General features: G+C 49.7%; 1 protein-coding gene across 2 annotated transcripts in view; it reads left to right on the top strand.

Moving 5' to 3' along the window:
• LOC144127925 (protein O-mannosyl-transferase Tmtc3-like) overlaps positions 1–24,600 on the top strand; it is a 542,030-nt gene that overhangs the window by 40,688 nt on the left and 476,742 nt on the right. Inside the window, exon 2 of one of the 2 annotated variants that reach the window (XM_077660928.1) lies at positions 22,990–23,232. The exons of the other annotated variant lie outside the window; for it this stretch is intronic. Within the exon in view, the coding sequence (XP_077517054.1) occupies positions 22,990–23,232 (243 nt within the window). The remainder of the gene's footprint in view (positions 1–22,989; positions 23,233–24,600) is intronic. 2 annotated transcript variants of the gene reach the window in all.

The following is a 24,600-nucleotide window of genomic DNA, read 5'->3' as shown; positions in this document are numbered from 1 at the left end:
CTGTGTTGTCTTATAAATATCTGGGTGTTCATGTCTCTTCTAACCTGTCTTCTAAACCTCATGTTGACTACATTATAAATAACGCTAACCGCATCCTTCGATACCTTCGCAGAAATTTTTCATGTGCACCGAGTTCATTAAAACTACTACTTCACAAAACGTTGGTCCGCTCTAAATTGGAATATGCTTCATCGGTGTGGAACTCTGGGGTCGAATCTCTCATTTCTGTCTTAGAATCAGTTCAAAACCGGGGTTGTCGTTTCATACTTTCCAACTATCATCGTACTAGTAGTGTAACTGCCATGAAAGCCAACCTTTCCCTCCCGCTTCTTTCCCATCGCAGGTCAATAGCTTCATTATGTACTTTTCACAAAATTTACCATAATCCTTATCTTAAAGAGAGGTTGTTAAAACGACCATCGTATATTTCAGCACGCATTGATCACCGCCACAAAGTTTGTATCCCTCCTTGTCCCACGAGATGTTTTCACGATTCATTCATACCTAGAGCTTGTGTCAGCTGGAATCACCTTCCCCACGATATTGCTGAAATTACTGATACTGTTGCCTTTCGTAACGCTGTTACTAATTTTATATGTCTCTGTCTATATTTATGTTTTATTTTATTAGCTGCTGTTTTCTTTTGTGGTTTGTTTTGTGTAATGCTGCCTTTTGCTAGTGCTGTTATTTATATTAAACCAGTGTGTGCTGTAACTGTATTCAATTTTTTTAGCTGCTGTTTTTGTTTTTTGTACTTGTATGTTATTCGCACTCCCCTCTGTAACGCCTAACGGCCCTGAGGGTAAATAAATTAAATGAGATGGAAAACAATTTACTTTTTGCTGCAGCTAGGCTTTCAATATATGTTTTGTACACGAATAATATCGGTCTTATGTAGTAGGGGAGCTAGATTTCTTTGCTAATCGATATAGGCGCTTTTTGCTCTTTAGGAGACGTTTCAGGCTTACGGTACACCACTCGTTGTCATGTTCGTACCTAATATTTATTTTTGGGATGTATTTGTTTCTGAGGTTTATCACTGCTGTTTTCTATAAGTCCCAGTTATGATTAACTCTTGTTGATAGGTTAGACTCGCAAAAATGCTCATAAAATCGTGTAAGTTCCGCGTTGATGGCATCGAAGTTCGCTTTATTGTAATTGAATATCATCTTTTCAGCGGTTGATCTTTCAGCAGTGGTGGCATGGAAATGTGTAAAAGGGCATGGTCACTGAGTCCAGGAAGAGCCGTTACGCCTTTTGTGTCTTCAGAACTGCACGTCAGCAAGAGGTCATGGGCGTTATTCCCTCTCGTCGGAAGTGTAATGGTTTGATGGAGACTGAAATCGAGGGTTAGGTCGAGGAATTGCTCGGACTCACTGGACTACGATTAAAAAGGTACACTAAGTAAAGGCCAGTTCATCTGGGGGAAATTAAGATCGCCGAATAGAAAAATAGGTGAGTTGGGGAAGTTATCCCTAATATAATAACCTAAGGTAGAGTGAGTTGCTGAAAGATGGCCCATAATCGGGTGGCCGGCAACAAATGCCAGTTATAGCTTTCACGGTTGAGGTGATAGTTTCACAGAAACCCATGATAATTGTAGTACGTCGTCGTGGTACACTAAGGATGATGACGATGTATTTATTACAGCTATTAGAACGCCCCCCCCCCCCTCCACGGTTTCTGCGATCATGATGGTACATGGTGAAGTTAAGACTTGCGGGAAGCACTTCGTTATCGAGGATATCTTCAGTTAACCGGGTTTCAGTTAGAATGATAATGTGCACTTCAATGTCGTCGATAAAGCTAAGAAGCTGGTCACGCTTTGGAATTAGGCTCCTAATGTTGGTGAATGCGATATGGATGTCGAGGTATGACGGAGGACGGCTGTTGTGAACACGATTCGTTGCGCGTTATTCGCTACCATCGGCGTTGGGAACACGTGCCGTACATTCCGTCACCGCGGCAGAAGGGGGTTGTAACTAAAGGACTTTTTTCCAACGTGTAGGTTATCTAGTCGTAGTTTGAAGGCACATTATGGAGGGCGGATGAACTGCAAAAGTTTTGAACGAGCAAGACGAATTTCAGTGCAAAGTATCTCACCAGATTTTTGCGGCCTTTGAATGATATGGCCGATCTCACGCACGCGGTAAAGGCCCCTTTTTGTTGTCAGCGTGCTAGCGTCTACGTTAAATTAAATTTGCAAAGTGGCGTGTGCCCAAAACAGATATATTTCCAGGTGGCGCTCACCAACACCGTGACAATGTGTAGCATTGGAAGCGGCGCTGGAAACAAGAGACGGGCCAATTCTTCTTGTGTTTGTGAAGTGAGCTGTATCTCGCGCTAAACAATTCCTTCATCCGGGCATTACAGCTTTCGTCTATCTTACTTCTGTTTTGAGCTTTTTACTCAATATTTCGATAATTTTGTATAGCGGAAGAGCGAGGAGGTCCAAATGTAATGCGATCATTAGGGTTAGGAAAGTCTCGGGAGTTGCCATTTAGTGAAGGCCAGCTGGCGGAGATCAGCCCGGCCTGTGTGCGCCGAAGCATGGCAATCAGGATCGATGGCGGAGAGAGCTTGCTGGCAGGCGTGGTATAAGTGTGAAAAAGCGCACTCTGAGTCAATACATGCTCGCCCGTCGAGCCACTGCCCGCTGTTGTTGCGACGCACAGGCAAACTGCGGTTTCCTTAAAACTTAATAAGCAGGGAGATCTGCCTGAGTGGGAGTATTTCAAGAGACTGCAGCTGCTGCCCCTTTGGTGTGCCCCTTTCAATCGATCGCTGCCCTTTGTGGTGGTGTCCGGGTGACTTTTGTTGTGTCACTGATAATGGAATTCTACCGATAACGGATTTTCTTCCGCGATAGAAGTCGAGGGGTGATCGCTATCATGTGCGTATCTTCTGAAAAGAACAAAGAAATCGCATCGCGGTTATGAGTTTTCGGTGCGAGTGGTCCATCGATATCTGGCTTGTGATGGTGAACATGTGCAGACGTTTAGAGTGGATGTAATTGGAGCGGGGCTCTAACCACTAAGCGACCGCAGCGGTAACCTCCGGTTAGCGCATTCGCGTCATATTCAGGAGGGGCTGGCAGGTGCTGGGGTCGTAGGTGGGAGATGCACTTTTACCGGCGGTTCCATGCCCAGCGGTGGGCTTCCGGCCGCCGACCTCAACGGCACAAAAAGTACTAAGGACAGCTAACGTTTCAAAGAATGGGCGCGTCGATTCATGACAGACCGATAATGGAGTCCGCTGCTACAGTTGTGCCTTTGTGACTTCCAGGATGCCCTAGAGGGCAGGGCAGGTCTATATGTTGCGTCTTCGTATATTAATAAGAGAAATAACGCCTCGTCCACGCCACTGAGCATATCAGGATAGGTGTAGAGGACAGGGAAGCCTCCGAGCCAAAGAAATTGTAGTGACCACAGATTGTGACGATTCGAGGCCGTTTAGCTCGAGCAACCATCCGCATCCCGAGCGGCCCGCCCCTCTAGGAGAGATGAAGGCAGGCGTACCTTGCTCAGGTTGGCCGTCTAAGCTGCGTGGTACCCTTCTTGAAGGGCTCGAAGCAGCTCTGAAAGCCTGACGTTTGTATATCGTCTAACCCTTTCAGCTGTGGCCAAACCATTGCCGCGCTATGTTAGGATACTAGCAGGCAACACGGAGAAACTTTAGAACTTCTCCGGGGCACATGTTCCCGCAGATAACCGCTCAGTGCTGGCACTATAGCTCAAGTGCACTCTCGGACGGAGATGCTATAGCAGGAGCCCGTCAACGTGTGGAAGAATCGGCGACAGGGCCACCGCATCGCCACTCGTTAGACTGCATGTTACATTCCGCGCAGCGGATCTGCCTAGTGCCTGCATACGTGCACTGCATCCATTGCCATGTTAGTCTATGGGGTGTACATTTTATACGCTTCTAAGAAGCATAATATACGGAGCACTGAGCTGCTTCGGTGGAATCCCGCACACCCGGTATAACCGCACAGGTGCTATTTCAGCTGCACAACAGTTGAGCGCCTATGTGCGATCAGCGTCAAATGAAACGGGAGCGAAGCAACTGAAACGTGAGCACGAACAATAAAAAAATATTAGCGGCTCAAGAGGAAATGCAGGCGTGGCCTATTAACACTTCAAAAGAGCGGTCTTCAGGCCTTCGATGCGAAACTCAACCGCTCCAGTATTCTGCCTCTCTAGTGTAACATTTTCCAGTTTTTTTTTTTATTTAGCGTTTCATTTGATGCTGTAGTACCCACAGCCTTTTTCTAAAGTTTAGAGCCCAGGTAGGTTTGCTTCTAAGCTCTCTAGTGTCGGAATCGATACCGTCCGTGGAATTGTTAATCTTGGAAGAGCGTTCCTCTTACCTTCAATAGATTTGTAACGCTGGCAATTAATAATGAGCCACACGACGCGGCGGCTCGAAACTTTTGACAGAGGATGTACAAGTGTACACACCGCCACGTATAGTGTGCGCAGCATACGCGAGTACATAATTAGGAGGCTGTGCGTTATCCTAGTGGGCTTGGAAGAAGATGATGGAGGGGTAGCTCGAAGGGCCACCCCCGTTGGTGCCGTGTACCAAATGAAGGCATAACGCGCTGCATCGGTGTCGGGGGAATGAAAGGCGTAGGCACGGCCAGAGGCGTAGGCGTAGCACGGATTGGCCGGAAAGCTATTCAGCAGTGCTTCGGTGTCGACTCCGCTTCCCCGCCGCTTGTATGTGCAGCGCCTGCGTCCCTAGTGTGGCAGATGTCATGCGGTGCGCTCCTTTCGGCAAGGAGAGAAACACGCAGGGCGTAGCCGGGAGGACGCGCAGTCGCGGCCCTTCCTCACCCTCACGCAAAGAAAGAAAGAAAACAAAACAAAAGCGAGAAATTGAGCCCGGCTCACATGAGCGGTGCTGACTTTTCGCTCGAAACGCTTGCGTGCGGTGGAAGAGGCCATTTTTACCGGTACCTGAAGCAAGCACATTTCGAAGCTCGCAAAAAAGAAAAATCATGTTGCTCACCATTTCCGTACAGCGTGAGTGATCAAAGCAGACCGTTACTGGCTGCGCATTGAGACTACACATTACTGTCCAAAAATAATATGCACAAAAGTAATGCTGAACAGTTTCGGAAGGGAACGGTATACTTTACGATAGGCAGCGAAGCCTAGCAAGCCGTAAAGGAATACATCTTAGGGCAGGTAGCGTCCGCGCATCCGGACGACAAGAGTTAAATGATGAGGAGAATGAGAATGGGGTGGAACGAATTTGGCAGCCACTCTCGGCCTGTGGATAGTAGTTTGCCCATGTCCCTCAAGAGGAGGGTGTATAGACGCAGTACCTTACTGGTACTCACCTATGGGGCAGAAACATGGAGGCTAATGAAAGGGGTTAAGCTTAAGTTAAGGACAGCGCAGAGAGCCATGCAATGATAGGTGCAATGTTAAGAGACCGGAAGCGGGAAGAGTGCGTGAGATAACAAACGCGGGTTAATGACATCCTAGTCGAAATCAAGAGGAAGAAATGGGCTTGGGCGGGGCATGTAATGCAGTGGCAAGATAACCGATGGTCGTTAAGGGTAACGGAGTGGATACCAGGAGAAGGCAAGCACGTGGCAGGAGGTGACAGAAACTTAGGTGGGCGGATGAGATTAAGAAGTCTGCGGGGATAAGGTGGTCGCAGCTGGCGCAGGACAGGTTTAATTGGAGAGAATATGTTAGCGGCATTTGTCCTGCAGTGGACGTGGTTAAGCTGTTGATGATGATGAGACGATACACGTACTGCGAAGAGGACATGGGCTTATGCGGTTTGTGGTCTAAACACTGTGTAACTGAACGTCTGGATGCCTTGCACCTGAGGCGACCTTACTGGAATATCAAGACGCTCGACGATAGAGCATGGTGTTTTGTGAGTTTTCTGCAGTCCATGTTAGACGTCTGAGTTGCTGTGCAGCATGAGAATGTGTATAGCCTAATTCCGCGGATGTTTTCTGCAAAAGACTGAAAACAGGCCCTGCGCATGACTGGGAACCTGCACTAAACGTGCGTGGCAGTTGGCACTAGGATCCGGAAAGAGGCATTGCGACTCCTTCTCCACTGAGTCGTTAAACACTTCTTCTTCTGTGATTCTATTCTTGTTGGAAATAGTTCTGTGCAGCGCGTGCAACTGTCTCTCTCTATTTAGAGATCACCTTCGCTGCGCGGCACATGGGGAGGGGGGAAAGGGGGAGAAAAGAGACAGAGTCGTTAAACACTTAGAACAGGAGTGGTATTGGTACTTAACATAAACAGTGCATATTATACAATATTATTTTACAAGGCGGCAGAAAATACAGTGGTCTTGAAGTTGTTAATGTCAGAAATGGCAGCGATGGAGGGAGGAAGGTCGTTCCAGTTTGCGCTGGTTTTTGGAATAAATGAATTATGACACGCTTTTGTTTTGAAAAATGGGACAGCAACTTTAAACATGTGGTCAGAACGGGAGGATATGTGTGATGGGCGAGCAAAAAGATGATACTTTAACACAGGGTTATGATGATACATTCTATGAAAAAGACAGTCGAAAGCATTTACGGCGCGAAGAAAGGTCCGGCAGGGCAAGGGTGCTTTTCTTGAAAGTAATGCTGGCGTGACGGGAATAGTTCGATAAGATAAAACGGGCTGCGCGATTTTGAATGGATTCAAGTGTGTTTATTAGTGTGATTTGAATGGGATCCCATACTGCGCATGCATATTCTAGTTTTGGCCGCACTAATGTTTTGTACAATATTAGTTTTATCGGCAGAGGCGCAGCAAAGATATTTCGACGTAGGTACCCAAGAACCCGGTTAGCGTTATTAGTGACGTGTTCGACGTGCATATGCCATGATAGTAAGTAGGCGTGTTGTCAGGGATGTTGGTGCGACGCGATACATGCATTGTTTTACATTTGTTAGCATTTAGTCGCATGAACCATTTATCGCACCAGTTAGATATGCTGCTAAGATCTTCTTGTAGCTTAATAGAATCACTGTGATCAGTTATTTTGCGATAAATGACGCAGTCATCGGCGAAAAGCCTGATAGATGAATGGGAAATGCATTTAGGAAGGTCGTTAATGTAGATAAGGAAGAGAAGAGGTTCCAGTACCGATCCCTGGGGTACGCCCTATGTTACGGAAATGTGAGAAGATGAACAGTCGTTAGCAGAAACGTACTGAGTTCGATTTGACGGAAAGCTTTTAATCCAATTTAGAACATTTGGATCAATGTTAAGCTTGCTAAGTTTAAGAATTAGGAGATCATGTGAAACAGTATCGAAAGCTTTCGCAAAGTCCACAAACACGCAATCTACATCGAAGATCATGTCAGCGTAGGTAAACAGGTCATTAGTAAAACATATAAGTTGTGTTTCGGATGAGAACGTCTTTCTAAAACCGTGTTGTTCAGCCGCAAAGAAGGAATTAGACTCAAAGAAATTGACGAGATGAGAATATATAACATGCTCCAAAAGTTTACATGGAATACTTGTGAGTGATATAGAGCGATAGATTTCGGGGGAATGAGTGTTACCTGATTTAGGGACCGGAACAACCCTGCCAACCCTCCAATCGCTTGGGAGTACTGAGGAACCTAGAGACTGTGAAAAAAGCATCGAAGCATAATTGCGGGATACGGTTGAGTAATTTTGAGCATTTTACAATTGATTGAATCTTTACCCGATGAAGAAGATATTTTCGCGCTTTCAATCAACTTTGCAATGCCGGCCCAATCTATAGAAATAGAATTCATTGGCAAGTAAGAGTAATTAGGTACAGAGGGAAGAGCAGTGGGAGCACTTTTGAGGAAAACAGAACAAAATACATCATTTAAAACGGAGCAGCACTGGTTCGTAGGAATGGGGACATCGTCAGAACGGGCTAGTTTGATTACTTTGCTTTCATTGCCACCAAAAATATTCCAGAATTTGCGTGGATTAGATTGAGAAGTGATGGAAGGGTGTTATCGAATTTTTTTTTTTTTTTGCATTTTTGACTGCGATAGCGTATTCCGCGTGAATGTGATGATAGGCAGCCCAGCGTTCAGGAAGCTTAGTTGCTTTGGCACGACGAAAAATACGTTTCTTTTTGTTGCGTAGGCGGCGCAGGGTTCCAGTAAACCACGGTGAAGCAGAATTAGAAACTATCTTTCTTTTAGGCACATGGCGATCTATTAGTGCAAGCAGTTTGTGCTTGTACAATAACCAGTTCTCTTCAACGGTACGTTTGGAAAAGTTTAGTGTGTACTCAGTAAGGAATGATTCTAGTTCAGCTGTGATGGATGTGGTACCGGCGGCATTGTAGTTACATATAGTTTTCATGACTTTCGTAGAACGAACTGTCTTCTTAATTGTCAAGTGGAGAAGAGAGTGGTCACTGATTCCTTTCATGTACGTCGGAGTAGAGACCAAATCAGGGGCTGTGGTAAAAAAAAAGGTCTAAAGTATTTGAGGAGCTACTGCTAGTGCTTGTAGGTTCATGAATCAGCTGTGTTAGATTGAAGTCGGCGCAGATGTCTAAAAAATGGACGCATTCGGTGGATGGCTGCTTAAGAGAGAGAACACCGGATTTCCACACTATATTTGGAAAATTGAAATCACCTTGAAAGAATAAATGTGATTTTGGGTATCGGAGAATTAATTTGTTAAGAACATCATAAAGATCAGTGCAGAAAGTAGCTGTTGAGGATGGGGACCTATAACAAGCACAAAAGATAAGGTCGCCTGTTGGAAAAGCTACATGAGTGCAAACTATTTCTAGCGGTGAATCAATGGGGATTGCGAAGGAATTGATAAGAGAGTTCACGGCAATGAGTACACCTCCGCCAGCACGGAAATCGCGATCGAATCTGTAAAAGTTATGTTTTTTCACAGTCTAATATTCCACAATTTTTTATTTTTGCTCAGAGCCACGTTTCACTAAGGACAACTATATCAGCTGAGCATGCGTCGATATGGGATGACAGTGATGTGCGTTTGTTGGCGATACTTCGAACATTCGTGAAAAGAAGCGATATGCAGTTTGGTTGTCTTCGAGCATGAGATAGTTATGCTGAACCTGAATGTGGAGAGGGTGAAACCGGTGATGCGTTGACTGTTTTGGGTTCAATCGAGCTCCTAGCTGGTCCGATCTCGCATACTTCGTCTGTGGTTGCGATATACAGGTAGCATTTATTACCTATGATTAGTTTGTTATGTCGCAAAGAATAGGACTGACCGCTAGCCTTTCCAAAGTCATTTAGTGCTTTCCTCGATCGACGGGTAGCTTTGCAAAAATCTTCGCCGATTGAAACAGCCTCCCCTTTAAACTTTGCTTTTTGGGAAAGTATGTAATCTCTCATTTTAGAATAGGCAAACTTGGCAATAACAGGCCGTGTCTTGCCGGCATTAAATGTTCCTAATCTATGAGCTCTATGAATTGAGACTTCCGAGGAATTCATGTTGAGCCACTTGTAAAGAAAATGATGTATCTGGGCTTCTGATTGTACCCACGTCTCTGATAAGTTGTCTGAGATTCCATAGAAAATTAAGTATCGCGTCTTGATTGGTCTTCCAGAACGTCTAGCCTTGACGCGAGCACAGCGTTTTTATTTGAAATTGCTTCTTGGACTGCGCTAGTAATATCTGTTCCTGAAGGCGTATTTTCAAGGGACTCGACCGCGGCCTCCACGGCAGCCACTCTATTGGATAGGTCGGAAACAGTTTCAGTAAGGGTTTCATGGTTGACCTTAGGTTCCGCTATGGCATTCATCATTTCATTATGACGCGCGTCAAACTTGGACGACAAAGCAGCTATAGCGGCCATAACTTCACTGTGCTGATGATCAGCGTTTCCAGGACCTGGATTTAACTCCACGTCCCTGGAAAGTAATAGCAACATAGCAACAGATACACAATCGTTCAGAGTGGCAACCAGCACTTTTGGGCAAGGGAAGAGCAGCATACAGACATTGTTTGTACGTTTGCAAACTAGCTATTCAGATTGACTAACCTGCACAAGAAAGCAGAAAGGAGTTCTTAGCAGCAACCGCATGGTAGCTGCTCTCCCGTGCCCGCTGGAAGCGCCTTGGAGGGACCAGTTGCTTAAATCTGGCCGCTGCAGTGCTGCCGCTGGCGGCAGTGTCGATGTCCCACTAGACAGGGGCATGAAGATGACGTCTTCGGTGATGAGATAACGAAGGCTGTTGTTGGCTGTTGGGGGCGGTAGATGCAGCAAGAAATACGATGCCGATGTAGACGTTACACACGTGTCAGACGGTGAAAGCCATGAGCTCATGACCTCTCAGCTTCACTCACCGTTGTATGGAGTTGACCACGCCGCCTCACTTTTTACACGCAGGACCCTTCTCACCTAATGAAAGGAGGCCTTTTGAATGAGTTCTTCGCCCTTGCAGCTTATATGCCCCATATTGTGGCTCACTGCAGCGTCGCTACTCAGAGGAAATGATTACGTGCTCGCTCTGTACGATGCTAATTCGCGGTGCCATGTCCCGTCTTCTCTGAGACTGGCCTGGTTTCGCCACAAGGGCGATTCGAGATCGCACCCTGCCGTTTCAACTACCGCAGCAACGGGCTCTAATACCGTAAACGGTGTTTGCAATGGCTTCTTTAAAGGGGCCCGAAACACATAATCAGTGCATTGTTTTGCCTCTTGGTTGCATAGAATGAGTTATAGTGATGCTGTTAGCATCGGTCGTACTGCGTATACTCCGGTTTTTAATATTTTAATTAGCTTGCAGAAGCAAATTCGTCGCGCTGATGGTGTCACCATACATTGGCGGCTTTTAGCAGTAGATATGACATCACTTCGTGGGAGCTTGATGATTGGGCAAACAGTAAATATACTTTAAATTGGGTTAATAACTAGAGATACGTTTTGTCAAGTTTTTGTGTTCTATATTACAGCAACAAAACCAACTTGATTGCTTTAGATAAAAGCGCTGTAAAGGAAGTAAAAACAAAAATACACCACCAGCGGCTCTGGCTACTTTTTGCATCGGACTTCGCGCCTCTCTGTGAACATCCTACGACCTAGCACACAACACTTATGGCTACGTTCTATGTATCGGAGAACGGCTTTGCGGAATGGATCTTGTCGAGCCATTGCACTCTATAAACGTTCGTTTCGCTCCCAAGGAATGATGCAAAGAAAAAAGCCGTTCGCTTCACATTTAGCAGTGCGCATCGTCAATTTATGGAGGATCACCGGGTGGCGGCGGCAAATGACGCCACGCCACATTCCCGTCAACAGCGCGCTCCTTTCTCGCCGTGACCAACGAGCGCGATAGGAGCGACGAGCCATGGTAAGCGGTAAACAGTAGCGGTACGCACTGTGCTAAATGTGTCTGATACCTTGCGCAGGCCGTCGCACCGTCACAGTATCTCGCGCTCGAGTTCGGATCCAGTTCGGATCGTGTTCGGATCCATAAGTCAGGGAACGTCACTTATCAGTGTTCCCTTCAGCGCCGTCGGCGTGACGATGAAGCATCGCTGGCACCCTATCGCAGGGTCAGCGGGGCGTTCATATGGTTGTTGTAACCATGCAAACGGCGCTGCCAGCCTTGGCATGAACGAGTTACAGAGAACAGGCAACCATGGAGTGCAAACTTCCGCCACGTGCTCAGATAGGCTATTTTGATTGGTCCCCCTAAGTGTCGTCATTGGGAGAGTGGAATGGGAATGGGAAGCTGCGCGAAAATAGAGTTGAGGGCAGCATTTTGTTTTGCTTGTATTTTGAAATTTCTTTGAATAACTCCCGTTCCTATGCATCGATTCTCGTAATTCTTTTTGAGTCGGCATCTGTGTGACCTAAATAATCCATCTGAAGCGTAACCGGCATCCGTTCAAGCAGTGTTTCGCAGCCCCTTTAAGGACTGATCAGAGCAACGTCAGGTGAGTGACGACTGTGCAGACACTTGAGGTTCTACATGCTCCTCGTTGCCAACTCGCATGGTGATGCGCCTTCCTTGCGTAATAAAGGATTTTCAATTCGGCTCAGCCACGTTGAAACAGGGTGATAATATCCTGCTTAGTCTTCGGCAAGCCGCTTCCCGCAATCCTGCCGCGAGTGACTGCACGCTAATTCTCTTCGTGTTCACGTCTCTCGACTTTTGTTGGCCGTCGCGATGCTGCGTACGGAGCGGCGCGGCAATTAATGTTGAAATTTCAACGCCCGCTCACGCGGGCGAAGTCGGCGCGCGAATGTACTCGTCGGGCGGCGGCGGTGCCTCGCGAGCAGGCGCGGCCACCGGTGAAAAATTTTGCGCCCCGCGAAATTTTCCGCCGCGGTGGGCCGCAAACTGCGGGGAGGTCGCTTTTATCGGCGCCTGCAGGTGACGTGCCCGCCTCCAGATTAGGAAGCGAGGCGGTGGGAAAAATGGGCCCCAGGATCAGGGGAGCCGGCCTCGGCGCTCTTTGTGAGCGCGCGTGTGTAAGCGCGTGTGTGTAGGCAGCACGCTTTGTTCGCCGTGCAATAATTGCGGCGCGTCGTGCGACTTCATTTTCGGCCGCCTCCTTCTCCTTCTTCCCTGTTCTCCCTGCGCCTCCTCTTCCATTCCGTTCCCCATCGACGCGGGGCCGCGTCCAGTCGCTCCTTGTTCCCCTGGGAGAGGAGCGCTTTTTGTCCCGCGAGCACGTTGCTGCGCACGGGCGCGGAGAAACACTGGGCGTCTTTTATCTGCCACTGCCAGTGCGGCGCTTGTCCTCTACTGACGTGTAGGCAGCGCTGTGTGTGCGACGCTTTGCTGCGGGCCCACAAGTCACGCCGGCCGAATCGAAGTTGCTGCCCTCTGGGGCTGTGCCGGCGAACCGCGGGTGCTACTCAGCTTCGTATACCTGTGGAGCTTTGCCGTGGTCCTGGGAGGCAAAATGTTTAACTGCGCAGGGACGCTGTTTGCGAGATGAGTCACTGCTACTCTGCGAGAATGGAAAGGTTGGCCGATCCGCTTGGCGGTGACGTTAATTGGGAAACACCTTGTAGTAGGCAGCGGCTACTACGCTAATCCGATTCTGTGTGTGTGTGTGTGTGGGGAGGGGGGGGGGGCGGAGCGTCTACGCATGTCGCTGCAATTCGTGAGATGTTGCTTTAATAAGTCTAAGAGCATATAAAAAAAAAGTAAACCTCTCTCTCTCTCTCCCTTTGCTTGCCACGTAAGCGCGAAGGCTGGCCTGCGTTTTCACCAGGAATGATCACGGGAAGCGAACATTCCAGGAGTATGTGAAGACAGAGTGACCGGATAGTGTGGCCATTAACCTTCCAGTGTTTAGCGTTGCATATCTTCCTCTGCTCTAAAGCGCGGCCATCGATGTGTGATTTCCGTTGCACTTCGTCGGCCGCCTTTTTGTATTTCATTTAACGCCCGCAGTGCCATTCTCTGAAGGAGGGTGTATATACTCCAACCGTCGCAGTACTCCTCTTAAGAGGCGTGAGTACAGGAGCAGCGCAAAGTATGCCCCCCGCCCCCTCCGGCGAACGGGTCGACCAGTTAACGAGCAGAGTATGACAGTGTTTGCCTGCTGCCTGAACTTGAACAGCGCATTCGGCGCTATGCTCTCTGATGGGAAGAAAGAATTGCTTTTTTTTTCTTTTATTTTTTCTGCTCGTCGCAAATGGCTTTCGCACATGGTTCTTGTTCACTTATGAATTGTTTGAAGCAGAAATGGTGACTTCCGACCGCTAAAACGCCTTTTCCTGCTATTGGGGCAATCGATGCCTCAGCTAATTAATGACCGGTGTTCAAGGTTTCATTCCTATGTAAAGTCAGCGAGAAATTCTGCCGATTGTACTGGCGGCGCCCGCACCGGACGTGTCTGGACGTAATTCTCGCGAACGCAATTGTGGTAATGGACTTTGATGTCTCGGAGTTGCACTCCGGGTTATGAGAGACGCCGTAGTGCTGGGCCAATTCAGGTCACCTTGAGGTTTTTAGCGTCTATGATATCCTAGTTAAGATCAAGAAGAATAAATTTGCATGGGCAGGGCGTATATTGCGAAAGCGAGGCAAAAAAAAAAAGGTCCCTTAGGGTAACGCAGGAAACCTCGAAGAGAAGGTGGTGGTGGTAAACATTTATTATTTACAAGGAGGTGTTTGGGCCCACGCCCTATGGCCCAGGTCCTCACAAATCTAGGTGACCTTTGTCCTGCAATTGACGCAGTTAGGCTGAAGAGGATGATGATGATTATGCTTGTGCTACTTTGCCTCCATGACAAATGTGGAGGCCACGCCAGGGATTCGATGTTGCTACCTCGTGGCCCTCAGCCGAACACCATGCACACAGCCTCCGCTGCTGATACGGGCGCATTCGGGACTATCAGCACCGGGCGCTGATTGATCGGGGCCAGTGAAACACCTTTGTTCGAACAGACATTTTTCGTTCGTTCCATTACATGTGAGCACTGCTAAAGAGAATGCCATGCGAGGTGCGCAAAAACGAATTTTGAACATGGGAAATTTTGAAGTTTTTCGGAAGGTAATATTACTTGGAAACTTTTCTTTGAAGTAACTCTTGAAGCTGTCGATATGACTTTGCGCAGTGTTCGAACCTTGAGTCCGTTTTTTCATGAAAAAGTTCGCTTACTTCCCTTTTTCCCACAGACCGCCCATATGTAGGAAGCTGACATGTTTAGTTAGGTCACTGCCTACAAAATTGTTCGAATGAACTGAACTGCGGCTTGTCCTATTCATTTATTAGCCGTTTTTCTAGAAAAACCTGGTGTCAATCTTGGAAGCGTAGTCATACCTGGTGAGGGAGGTAGGCCGACCCTCCGTGGTGGCCCAGTAGCTTTGGCGTTTTGTCTTGTAAGCCCAAGGTCGCGTGATCGAATCCCGGCCTCAGCGTCCGCGTTTCGGTGGCGGCGAAATGCTAGTGGCCCGTGGACTGCGCGGTGTCCGTGCGCGCGCTGAAGAGCCCCGGGTAATTGAAACCATGCCGCTGCCCTCCACTACGGCGTCCCTTTTAGCCCGCGATGAGGTTCGGAACATTAAACCTCAGATAATAATAATTGGTTGGTTTTTGGGGAAAGGAAATGGCGCAGTATCTGTCTCATATATCGTTGGACACCTGAACCGCGCCGTAAGGGAAGGGATAAAGGAGGGAGTGAAAGAAGAAAGGAAGAAGAGGTGCCGTAGTGGAGGGCTCCGGATTAATTTCGACCACCTGGGGATCTTTAACGTGCACTGACATCGCACAGCACACGGGCGCCTTAGCGTTTTTCCTCCATAAAAACGCAGCCGCTGCGGTCGGGTTCGAACCCGGGAACTCCGGATCAGTAGTCGAGCGCCCTAACCACTGAGCCACCGCGGCGGGTCTAAACCTCAGATACCATAAGAAGAAACTAAACTAGACCTTACAAGAGAAGATCTGTCTTTTAATCGCGATATACTGCTGAATTTTTTAACTATTGACTATCATAGGCCCCTCTAGAGTTCTTTTTATTTTTTTGAACATCTTTTTTCTTCTGAATGCGATCGCTTTGCGGCTAAGATGGACTTACATTACCTTTTCAGCACCTATAAATAATTCCAACCTGCTCGAAAATAAGAAAACTTCGCATAAGCGCAGATATGGCCAGCGCAAACCAGCCCCGAAAACGGAATAAATATTTTACTCAGGCAAGTAGTGTAATTGTCGCTTTTTAGCACAGCATCCGCTCTTAATATTATAATGTCCGTTTTAAAACAACAGTTTTAGCGCCCACGATGTCATCGCAGGGGGATGTTGGTAGGCAATGCGCCAGCACGGACCCGAGCACCCACGCTTAGCCATGCGTAGCAGCGCCGTGGCCGGGCAAAAGGGGTTCAACAGAGGTGTGGTGCGAGGGTTGGACCTTTAATGCACCTCGGCGAAGGCAGCACACCGCTTTGGCCCCAGTTTTCTTAGACGGTATACCTCCGGATTGACCCGACCGGGGTAAATCGCCAGTCGCCTTTTCCTATCCTCCCTCAGTCTTTCGCTTTCCTGTCCCTTTCTCACAACTTTCCAGTCCTCTACTCCCTTCTAAGTCTTTCCATTTTTCCTGCCGGCTAGAGTTAATCTTGTGTGGTGTAACTACACTGAGTTGCCTCATATTTAGTTATAGCAATGATGTACCGCTGGCATGGGCAAGATTTGCATTTTTAAGTTCCTGTCTCATGCCCTAGTTTGGCTTCATTGTGGTTGGCTGGCACCATCGCCGAAGAACACATGTTTTTATGACTGGCTCATTGCTTTCAAATGATCGCCCCCTGAAAAGAGGGCTGACCGAAGTCACCTCTGAGTTCTTTAACACAAAGAAACCAGCTTTCCCAAAGCGAACGGAAGAAAAGCCAGCTAGATTAATATCCCCGTTTCTAGTGTCAAAAGTTGTCAGATTTCTTGGGACTTAAGTACAAGGTGAAGAAATTGGCTAGTGAGGACCTCTTTCTCGTTCCACTCGATATAACTGAGATGTCGAAGCTTGTAAAGACTGAAACCTTCGGCGATATCCCTGTCTCCGCTGCACCACGTAGATTGTTGAACACAACACGTGATGTCAACTCGGACAAAGAATGACTTTATACACTTAACAGAGAAATAAATGCTTGAAGGACTGCATGTCTACTCACAATGTTACTAATTTTCAGAGAATTAAAATCCGCAAAGGAAGCAAAAAGATTCCAACGAAACTCTTTCTGCTCCTGCACCTTTCCCGAGTCAATCGAGCCAGGGTACGCAAAAATCTGTCCGTCCATATGTTCCTAATCCTCGATGCTGCTTCAAATGCCAGAGGTACGGCCTATGACCACTGCTCCCAAAGCTGCGGCGGCCGTGATAATTATGCCAGATGTGCCGCAAATGGTCACCAAACTGACGACTGTTATGCTGCGCCAAGCTACACAAACTGCGATGGTGACCACGCCGCTTATTTAAGGTCGTGTCCTGCCTGGAAGAAAAGGAAATAATTACCATAAAGGCAAAAGAGAATGTAACATTTAAAGAGGCAAGAAGGCGTCACAGAATGGCATAGGGCACTTTCTCTTTCACCGCCCACACAAACTTGGCCGATGTAATGCGTGGGTGCGGCTCACCACAACGGTCTCCAGCACCTGCACAGCTAACACACAGTGAGACTGAGGCAAGGCCACCCGCGCCTCTGGGAGACGCAACGAGAACTGTTATGCCAGCCTCGAAAAAGGGCCCTCAAGTCGGCAGCCCTTCGGGAGATGCCCGAAATCCCTCTGCCCGTGGGTCCTTGATGGAACTCCAGCGCCTCCAGCGAGGCGATGGGCACAAATCAGAGGTCGCCTCCGCCTACGAGGTGGCGAAGCTCTCTTGAGCGCAAAAAAGAAAAAAGTCCCAATAACAGGCTTCAGTTCCTTGTCCTGCGCTGGTTGTAGGTGAGGCGATGCCCCGTGAGTGAGCGCGCGGGCGGCAGAATCAGCTGCCTCATTCCCTCAATGCCTACATGCTGCGCCGGGGCCCATACAATGGTGCGGTGGGTTGAAAAACCCTGGCTCTCGCAAGTTGTTAGAATTTTGAAGGGCCCGCATGAGATGCGGCCTTGTTCACTGTTCCGGCATGCAGGCGCTCGGAGAGTCGGTGACGATGGCTAGATACTCTTGATGATATCCTCCGCGTGATTAATGTTCGGGGCACGGAAGGTGAGGCCCTGAACAGGTTTGCCTTGGTGGACGACGGTGTGCCGGCCCCCGTGGTGTGCGCCAGCCGCGTCCGCGAAGAACACTCCCGGCTTAGTGGCGGAGGCCCTCATGAGGGTCCTTTGTCATACTGGTGGGGGGGGGGGGGGCACCTTCAGAGTGAAGCACCAGGCTTCGGGGATGTGCGCCCGCTCTTCGGTACGTGCTGTGCATTAGATGTGTATGCGGGCCGGGAGGCGGCTGGCCGCGTCTGTTTTGCTGAGCCGCAAGAATTGATCGTTGAGATGGGCCTCTCGTAGTTCCCCAAAGGTGTTGGTCATCCCCAAGTTGAGGAGACACTGGTTGGACGTGGCAATGGGGAGATCGAGGGCTGCCTTATAAATTTTGCGGAGAATTAGCTCGAGGGCATGCTCGTCGCATTTTCGTAGGTGGAGGTATGGGGCATAGTGGAGAATCCTACTTGTTACGAATGCAACCTCCAGCCGCAGAGCGTCTTTGCACCGTAAGCCCCCATTTTGTTGGATACCGCGCTGACCATGCGGCCCACCTGATCCTCCACCTTGAGTAGTTTCTGCAGGGTGGTATCAGTCTTGTGTAGACGGCGTATTAGAAGCCCCAAGGCGCGTATTTGCTTGCGACCCAAAATTTCGACACCCACGTGTCCTCCGACGCAGGCTGTCAGGCGCTCCCGTCGACGCAAAGCTGAAAAAAACAAGAGGACGCCTTTCCCAGACCTTTCATCTCCAGCACCTTCGCACAAGAGCAACGCTCCGACCCTGAACTGCAGCGGGTCGTCCAGAACCTGGAAGGAAAGGTTGCTGCACTCCTCAGAATTTTCAGGCGTGGATTGTCCTCTTTTTGCTTACAGGACGTCATTCGTGAAGAAAATACGTTCGCGCCTAACAACACGTCCTGCCTTTTTGTCGCATGTACGAGCCTTCGAGAAAAAACAAATTCAACCTTCTTCACGCCGAAGAACGTCGGGCCACTCGTGATTCGCTCTAGCGCTGTAATTGAGGACCAAAGTTACTGGCGCCTTCTTTAACGGACATCGCACGCGATGTACAGGCGGCCAAATCTTTAGCTAGCGTGCGCGACGGCAGCGTTTTCCGTGCTCCTGCAGCTTACCACGGAGCGAACTTTCGAAACTATCAAATCTAAGCACAGGCTCACTAAGATGAACGATGTGCGCAAAACATTCGACGAACCACATACACGGGAGGAAGTGTTTCTCTCGTGTATGTGGTTCGTCGAATGTTTTGCGCACATCGTTCGTCTGTGTCAACATGCACCAACTAGGCCCAACAGAAGTGTTATTGAGGCTCACTAAGGCAGTGCTTAATAGTACTGAGCTTTCCGCAAGTTTGGTTCGTCGTAAAGCGCAGGAGCGTTGAAAAAGCGGCCTTCGCGCACGCTAGCTAAACGTTTGGACGGCTGTACCTGTCCATCGAGACAGTGAACTAAGGGATACGTCGCCAAGGATACCGCCAAGATTTTTGTACGGGTAGCTGTACCGCCTGCGAGATCTTTCCAGCTGGTCGGCATGGGCCTACTCGGCCCCTTCCATTTTCGGTGTCTAGTGACAAGACAACCCAGTGATGGCGTCAGGCGGCCACTTGACGCGTCGCTATGAAACGAAAGTCCTGCCTACCGTGCCACAGCTTAAGTTGCAGAATGTTTCGTCGCATATGGAGACCTTTAGAATAGGGAGACCCTATCGATTAGGGGATAGTCGAATAACGGTGCGCAGGACAATTACCCGAGGGGCGTTATTGTCCTGCGCCTGCGCTCTCGCGGCCCGCTATTCCCTTATTCCACTGATCGATAGGGTTCTCCTATCATAAATGTTCCTTGTGTATATGTGCATGTAGTGGGAAGAACGTATGCAAGCAGTCGGCACCTTCTATCTTCGATTTTTGTACTTTTGAACACTGCTCGCGCTTTGTCGTCCTTTATTCTTTATTTTCTTATTGTACCGATGCATTATCTGCTCTACTGTTTTCTTTGTAATGTCATCCAAAGCGTGATCTTAAGAATGTAAACAAAAACATGCAGAGGCAGAGGTGGGGATCGACGAGACAGCGCGTCCAAAACTTCGGAGCTTTGGGCGCCTGGTACCTGCATCTGTAGCGGCCCTGGCATCGCCAGCGGCACGGAGGGATAGATGAAGTTGGCGCGGCCTGCTTCGCGCAAAACCAGCTCTCGCTCGTGCAAGGAGAACGATTTCAGCAACCGACCAGGCCAGCAACGTCAACATTCCGCTCCGCCGGCTCACCAGCCGCGGCTACCGGGGCGTCAAATAAATGTGGTCTTCCTACCACATTCTGGTGACCCGGACGTGATTCGAACACGCAACCTTCTGAATGTGGTAAGAAGACCACATTTATTTGACGTCCTGGTAGCCGCGGGTGGTGCGCCGGCGGAGCGGAATGTTGGCGTTGCTGGCCTGGTCGGTTGCTGAAATCATTCTCCTTGCACGAGCGAGAGCTTCTGGTTTTGCGCGAGGCAGGTCGTGCCAACTTCATCTTCATCAGCGCCGCTACAGTTGCTCCCCCCCTAGCGCGATGCGCGATAAAGGAAAAAAAAACGAAGAGAGTTATGTACAGGGCCCGTGGAGGGCCTGGAGATATGGGTGAGCACATAATGTCCAGGGAGAAGCGAACGTCGAAATTCCGAGTGGGGGCGCCGGCGTTGAGTTCAGGCCTCAGGAGGGCGGACAAGGCTGAAGGGCGGTGGCCGAGGAAGGGCCACGGGACAGTAGGATGAAATAATATGGGTGTCCCAGTAGGCACAGGCGAACGGCACACTGCTCACGTGAGGAATGGCGCGCATGGAGGGGACCCATAAAGAATCACTGTTGAAAGCCGAAGTGTCTCGGTGGCAGGAGGTTTTGGGAGGCGGGAAGGAGACACTGTTGTGCGCGAAAGTTTCAGGTGAAAGGGGCAGCGCTGAGCTGGACTGAGGCACAGAGCACGGGTTATGGGAAGCAGAGCTCGGATGAAGTCGAAACGTCTGGGCTTGCAGAAGGCCAGAGTGCTGAACTGCGCCACTGCGGCCGCTCAGATGTCCAAGCGCAGGGAAAGCGGATGTGGTACCGAGGGCAGAAGGGCGCTGTGTGTCGAGCTCACAAGTGCACTGTGCAGGAGCATGTGCTCCGGAATGCACAACACAGGTCGATGGGACAACTGAGGTCGACACAGCGCTCTTGGCATCGGCCGGGCGCCAGTGCCCGCCAGCGGCATGATCGGCGCCCGGGGGTTCAGAGACGTGGAATGAAACGGAAGAGTCCGAGTCGACGCTGGGGCGCACGGGGCGTGGGGCATCCCTGGAGGCAGTGGTAGAGGCGCTTGAAGGAGTGGGTGGAGCAAGCTTGGGAGAAAACACGGTGTACGATGAGGCAGCTGATTGGGAAGGTTGGCAAGAGACCGACGCGTGCTCGCGTGGCACTTGCCGAACCATGGGTGGGAGCTCATTCGGTGGCGGCAATAGTCGACACACCGGTGTGGGGAGCGGCTCCGGTGTAAACTGGCGGAGGGCAAACCGAAGCAGCTCGGTTCGGGAATGCGGCCAGGGGCGGTGGTTCGAGTGGCGCCTGTAGTTTCTGTGTCCGGAACAGGAGCGCAGAGAGTCGGCGAGAGCTCCAAGCCAAAATATGCCGTCAAGCCCTTCGTGAAATCGGCGTATATCTCGGGACCGGGAGGCGGCAACCGCAGCTGTGCCAGGAGACCGGGTGGTAGTTCGAGGCTGGCGTGCTGATAGCGCAGCAGCTGGCTGGACACGTTGTGGACATGCAAGTGCGAGTCCAGCAGCGCCAGCCACAAAACGGGATCCCTAGCATAAAACGCGGGCAGGCCGGACAGCCGAGGAAGGAAGGGGCGCTGATACGGCTGAAGGAGCTCACCTGATGTGATGGGAGGTGCGTACATGGCGATGAAAAGCTGCCGAAGGCCGGGTGCGAACAGTGGGCGTGCAGAGGCAAGGCCAAGTGGAAGGACAGGACGGGCAGGAGTGCAGAGCCGGTGGGAGCGGCGTTGCGTGTGTCGAAGCTGTCGTCCGGTGTCACCAGAATGTGGTAGGAGGACCACATTCATTTGACGTCCCGGTAGCCGCGGCTGGTGCGCCGGCGGAGCGGAATGTTGACATCGCTTGCCTGGTCGGTTGCTAAAACGTTCTCCTTGCACGAGCGAGAGCTTCTGGTTTTGCGCGAGGCAGGTCGCGCCAACTTCATCTTTATCAGCGCCGCTGGCGATGCCAGCGCCGCTACACTTCCAGAGCAGTTGTCCTAACCGCGGTCAGCGACTGACGGCCTGAGAGTCATACGCCCCAAGTGGTGGCAGGACCTCGACCAACCGCCGTCACTGCCTTGACATCATGTTTCCTTCGGGAATGACATCAGATCCCTGATCAGTCAGAATTGTCGCCCCTGAAATCATATTTCTTCTACGGTCACGCGCCTGTGGGAGGAAACGAAAAGACTGGCGAGAACAGTCCTCCGCCGTTAATGCGACCCCCGCTAATATGGACGACTCGAATCATGGAAAATTTTTGTGGGGACCAAACTTTTCAGTTTATTTACGCCTCGTTAATAAGGAAACTCGCTGCCCGGACAATGGACAGGACGAAATTTCATAGGTCTCATTAGGGCGCATGTATTTTTGTCGCGTTAATATGGACAGCAGTGAAAACAAATTGTGTACTCCTCCAACGAGATCTTTCTTTTACATTATTTCGGGTACAGGACGCCAGCGAAAGGCAGTGCCAAAGTCCTCCCTTCTCCCCCTCTTCTTCTCCCCCGCCTGAGTGATGACCTTTTTGTGGTTTCATGCTCTACAGTGCCCGGTCGATGAGCCGTATACCATTTGCCTTATTACAAGAATTGCTGTGGCGAAAATCTCTGCAGGTTTTTGTAGGTTGAATACTGGATTCAGCAGCTGTCAGCAGCAAGGGTACAGGATGTACCAGTGGTTCGCGGGATGTGAATACTCGCACTATGAGACATGTACTCAATCCGTGATACTCCAACAGGCATCTCATGGACTACTGAGCGCTGCATACTGCACGAAAATATTTTGATAACAGCGACTGGGATAATAGAATTGGAGTTCACAAGATTTTGCGGCCTTTCCTCTTCACTGCTAGCCTCTAAGCACAGAAGCTTACTTTAATCGTAAGGTGTTTTTTTTTCTGAACATCTTTTTTTTTTCATGGCTCGTTCATATGGTCGACTCGCTTTATTTGCTCGGGAACCAGTGTCCATATTAGTGGCACTCGACTTAGTGCAAAACTGGCGTGGCCGCGTTGTGTTCCGCTCAAGCTGCCGTGCCCTCGCTATGTCCCACTTCATTGTCTTGTCGCACGTATCGTTGCAGGTGAGTGTCCACCCGAGCGGGGACTCCTGGGTCGGTGGCGGTGCCTGCTCCGAGTCCAGCTCCTCCACCTCCGACCCCTGGGAGAGCTGCCCCGAGTGCGTGGAAGAACAGTGCGCGTCTCCGCCTTCTGCCCGTGCTGCGGACGCATGCGGTTCCCTGCCTCTGACTGACTGCTCGGACCACGGCTGCTGCTGCTGCCTCCTCTCTGCGGGAACGCTGGGCTCCTCCTCACTCTCTTCCTGGGTATGGTGTCTAACCCCTCTCACTGTCCTCTTCGCATGCTCTTCCGGGTGACGCGGGCGCTTCGGCTCTCTCGCTTGGCGGCTAAGGGTCTTGGAGCGGTGCTTGCCGGGCTTTACTGCGTTCCTTTTTCACTCGTACTCCGTAAACAGAGGTTCGCGATAGGTGAACACTGCCGGAGTACTCACCGGGTGTTCTCGCCGCCCGTGGGCTTCTCTGTACAGGGCGGGTGAAAAGTTTCCAGGTCGCAGCAGGTTCTGTTTTTTAGGAGCTACGTGGGGCGGCGCCTATAAAGGAAATCTATCGGTGTGCGGGCGAGACCTCTTCTCAACGCCCAAAGATTTTGATCTGAGGAGGAGGTGTTTTAAGTCGCTTACTGCACGGCTCAAAATCAGGCCACCGTATTCGCGAATTCTCCATTCCATGCGACACCTAGCGGCGCAGGAAAGAAACGGAGAGCGGAGGGCCAATAGCACACGCCCCTCGCGAGCCTAATAGAAACACGTTAGCATAACGCTTCCAGAAAAGGGTTGTAGCGCTGAAAAGGACAACACATAGCAAGCGAGACGGCACAGGCGCAACTTCCAGCTGTTTACTCACCGCGAATGCGAATGAATATAAGGAAAATAATCGAGAGGGGTAGCAAGAAGCACACATGCGCACGAGGGTTGTACAAAAAATGTAAAAGAAATAAGTGAGCCACACAGGTGCATCACCCCCGTGTATCTAATTAAGCAGTTTCATTCTTATAAATGGTGATAGATGGGGTACTAACACAATCACTACAGCTGCTTTTGATATAGAAAGCCTCCAACAGTTCACGGGCTGTCTGGTCCTTGCTTCTGTTGAAAACCTTCGTTCCTTTCAGCTTTGCTGCACACTTAATCTTTCTTTCTTCTCCGCAGGCTTTGCAATGATGCGGCAAATGTGAACCAGTACCATTTTGTAAATCCCGATTATGTTCTGCTAATCGGTCGTTAATACATCTGCCGGTTTGGCCGATGTACTTCTTTCCGCATGTGAGAGGAATCTGATAGACGACTCCCACGGCACATTTAATAAACGGAGCTGCATGTTCTCTTTTTACATTGTTTTTTTGTTTGCCTTGTTGGAATCAGTTTTAACGCACAAGCCAGCCAGTTTCTTTGGGGTGGAAAAAACCACAGGAACCTTATATTTTGTCGCCACATGCTTCAAATCGTGCGCCACCTTATGGGTGTACGGGATGACAACCGGTCTACTTTTGCGTTTTGTCGCCTCATCTTGATTGCCCTTTTTACTACATTCTTTCTTCATTTTTCTCAGCAAAGCTTCAGCTACTCCGCTTAAGATCGACGTTGGAAAGCCTGCTTGTTCTAACTTCCGCACCTG

Source organism: Amblyomma americanum, chromosome 4 (genome assembly GCF_052857255.1).
Source record: "Amblyomma americanum isolate KBUSLIRL-KWMA chromosome 4, ASM5285725v1, whole genome shotgun sequence".
NCBI classification, from domain to species: domain Eukaryota; kingdom Metazoa; phylum Arthropoda; class Arachnida; order Ixodida; family Ixodidae; genus Amblyomma; species Amblyomma americanum.
The sequence above is the reverse complement of the archived record's forward strand: the minus strand, read 5'-3'. Positions and strand labels throughout refer to the sequence as shown.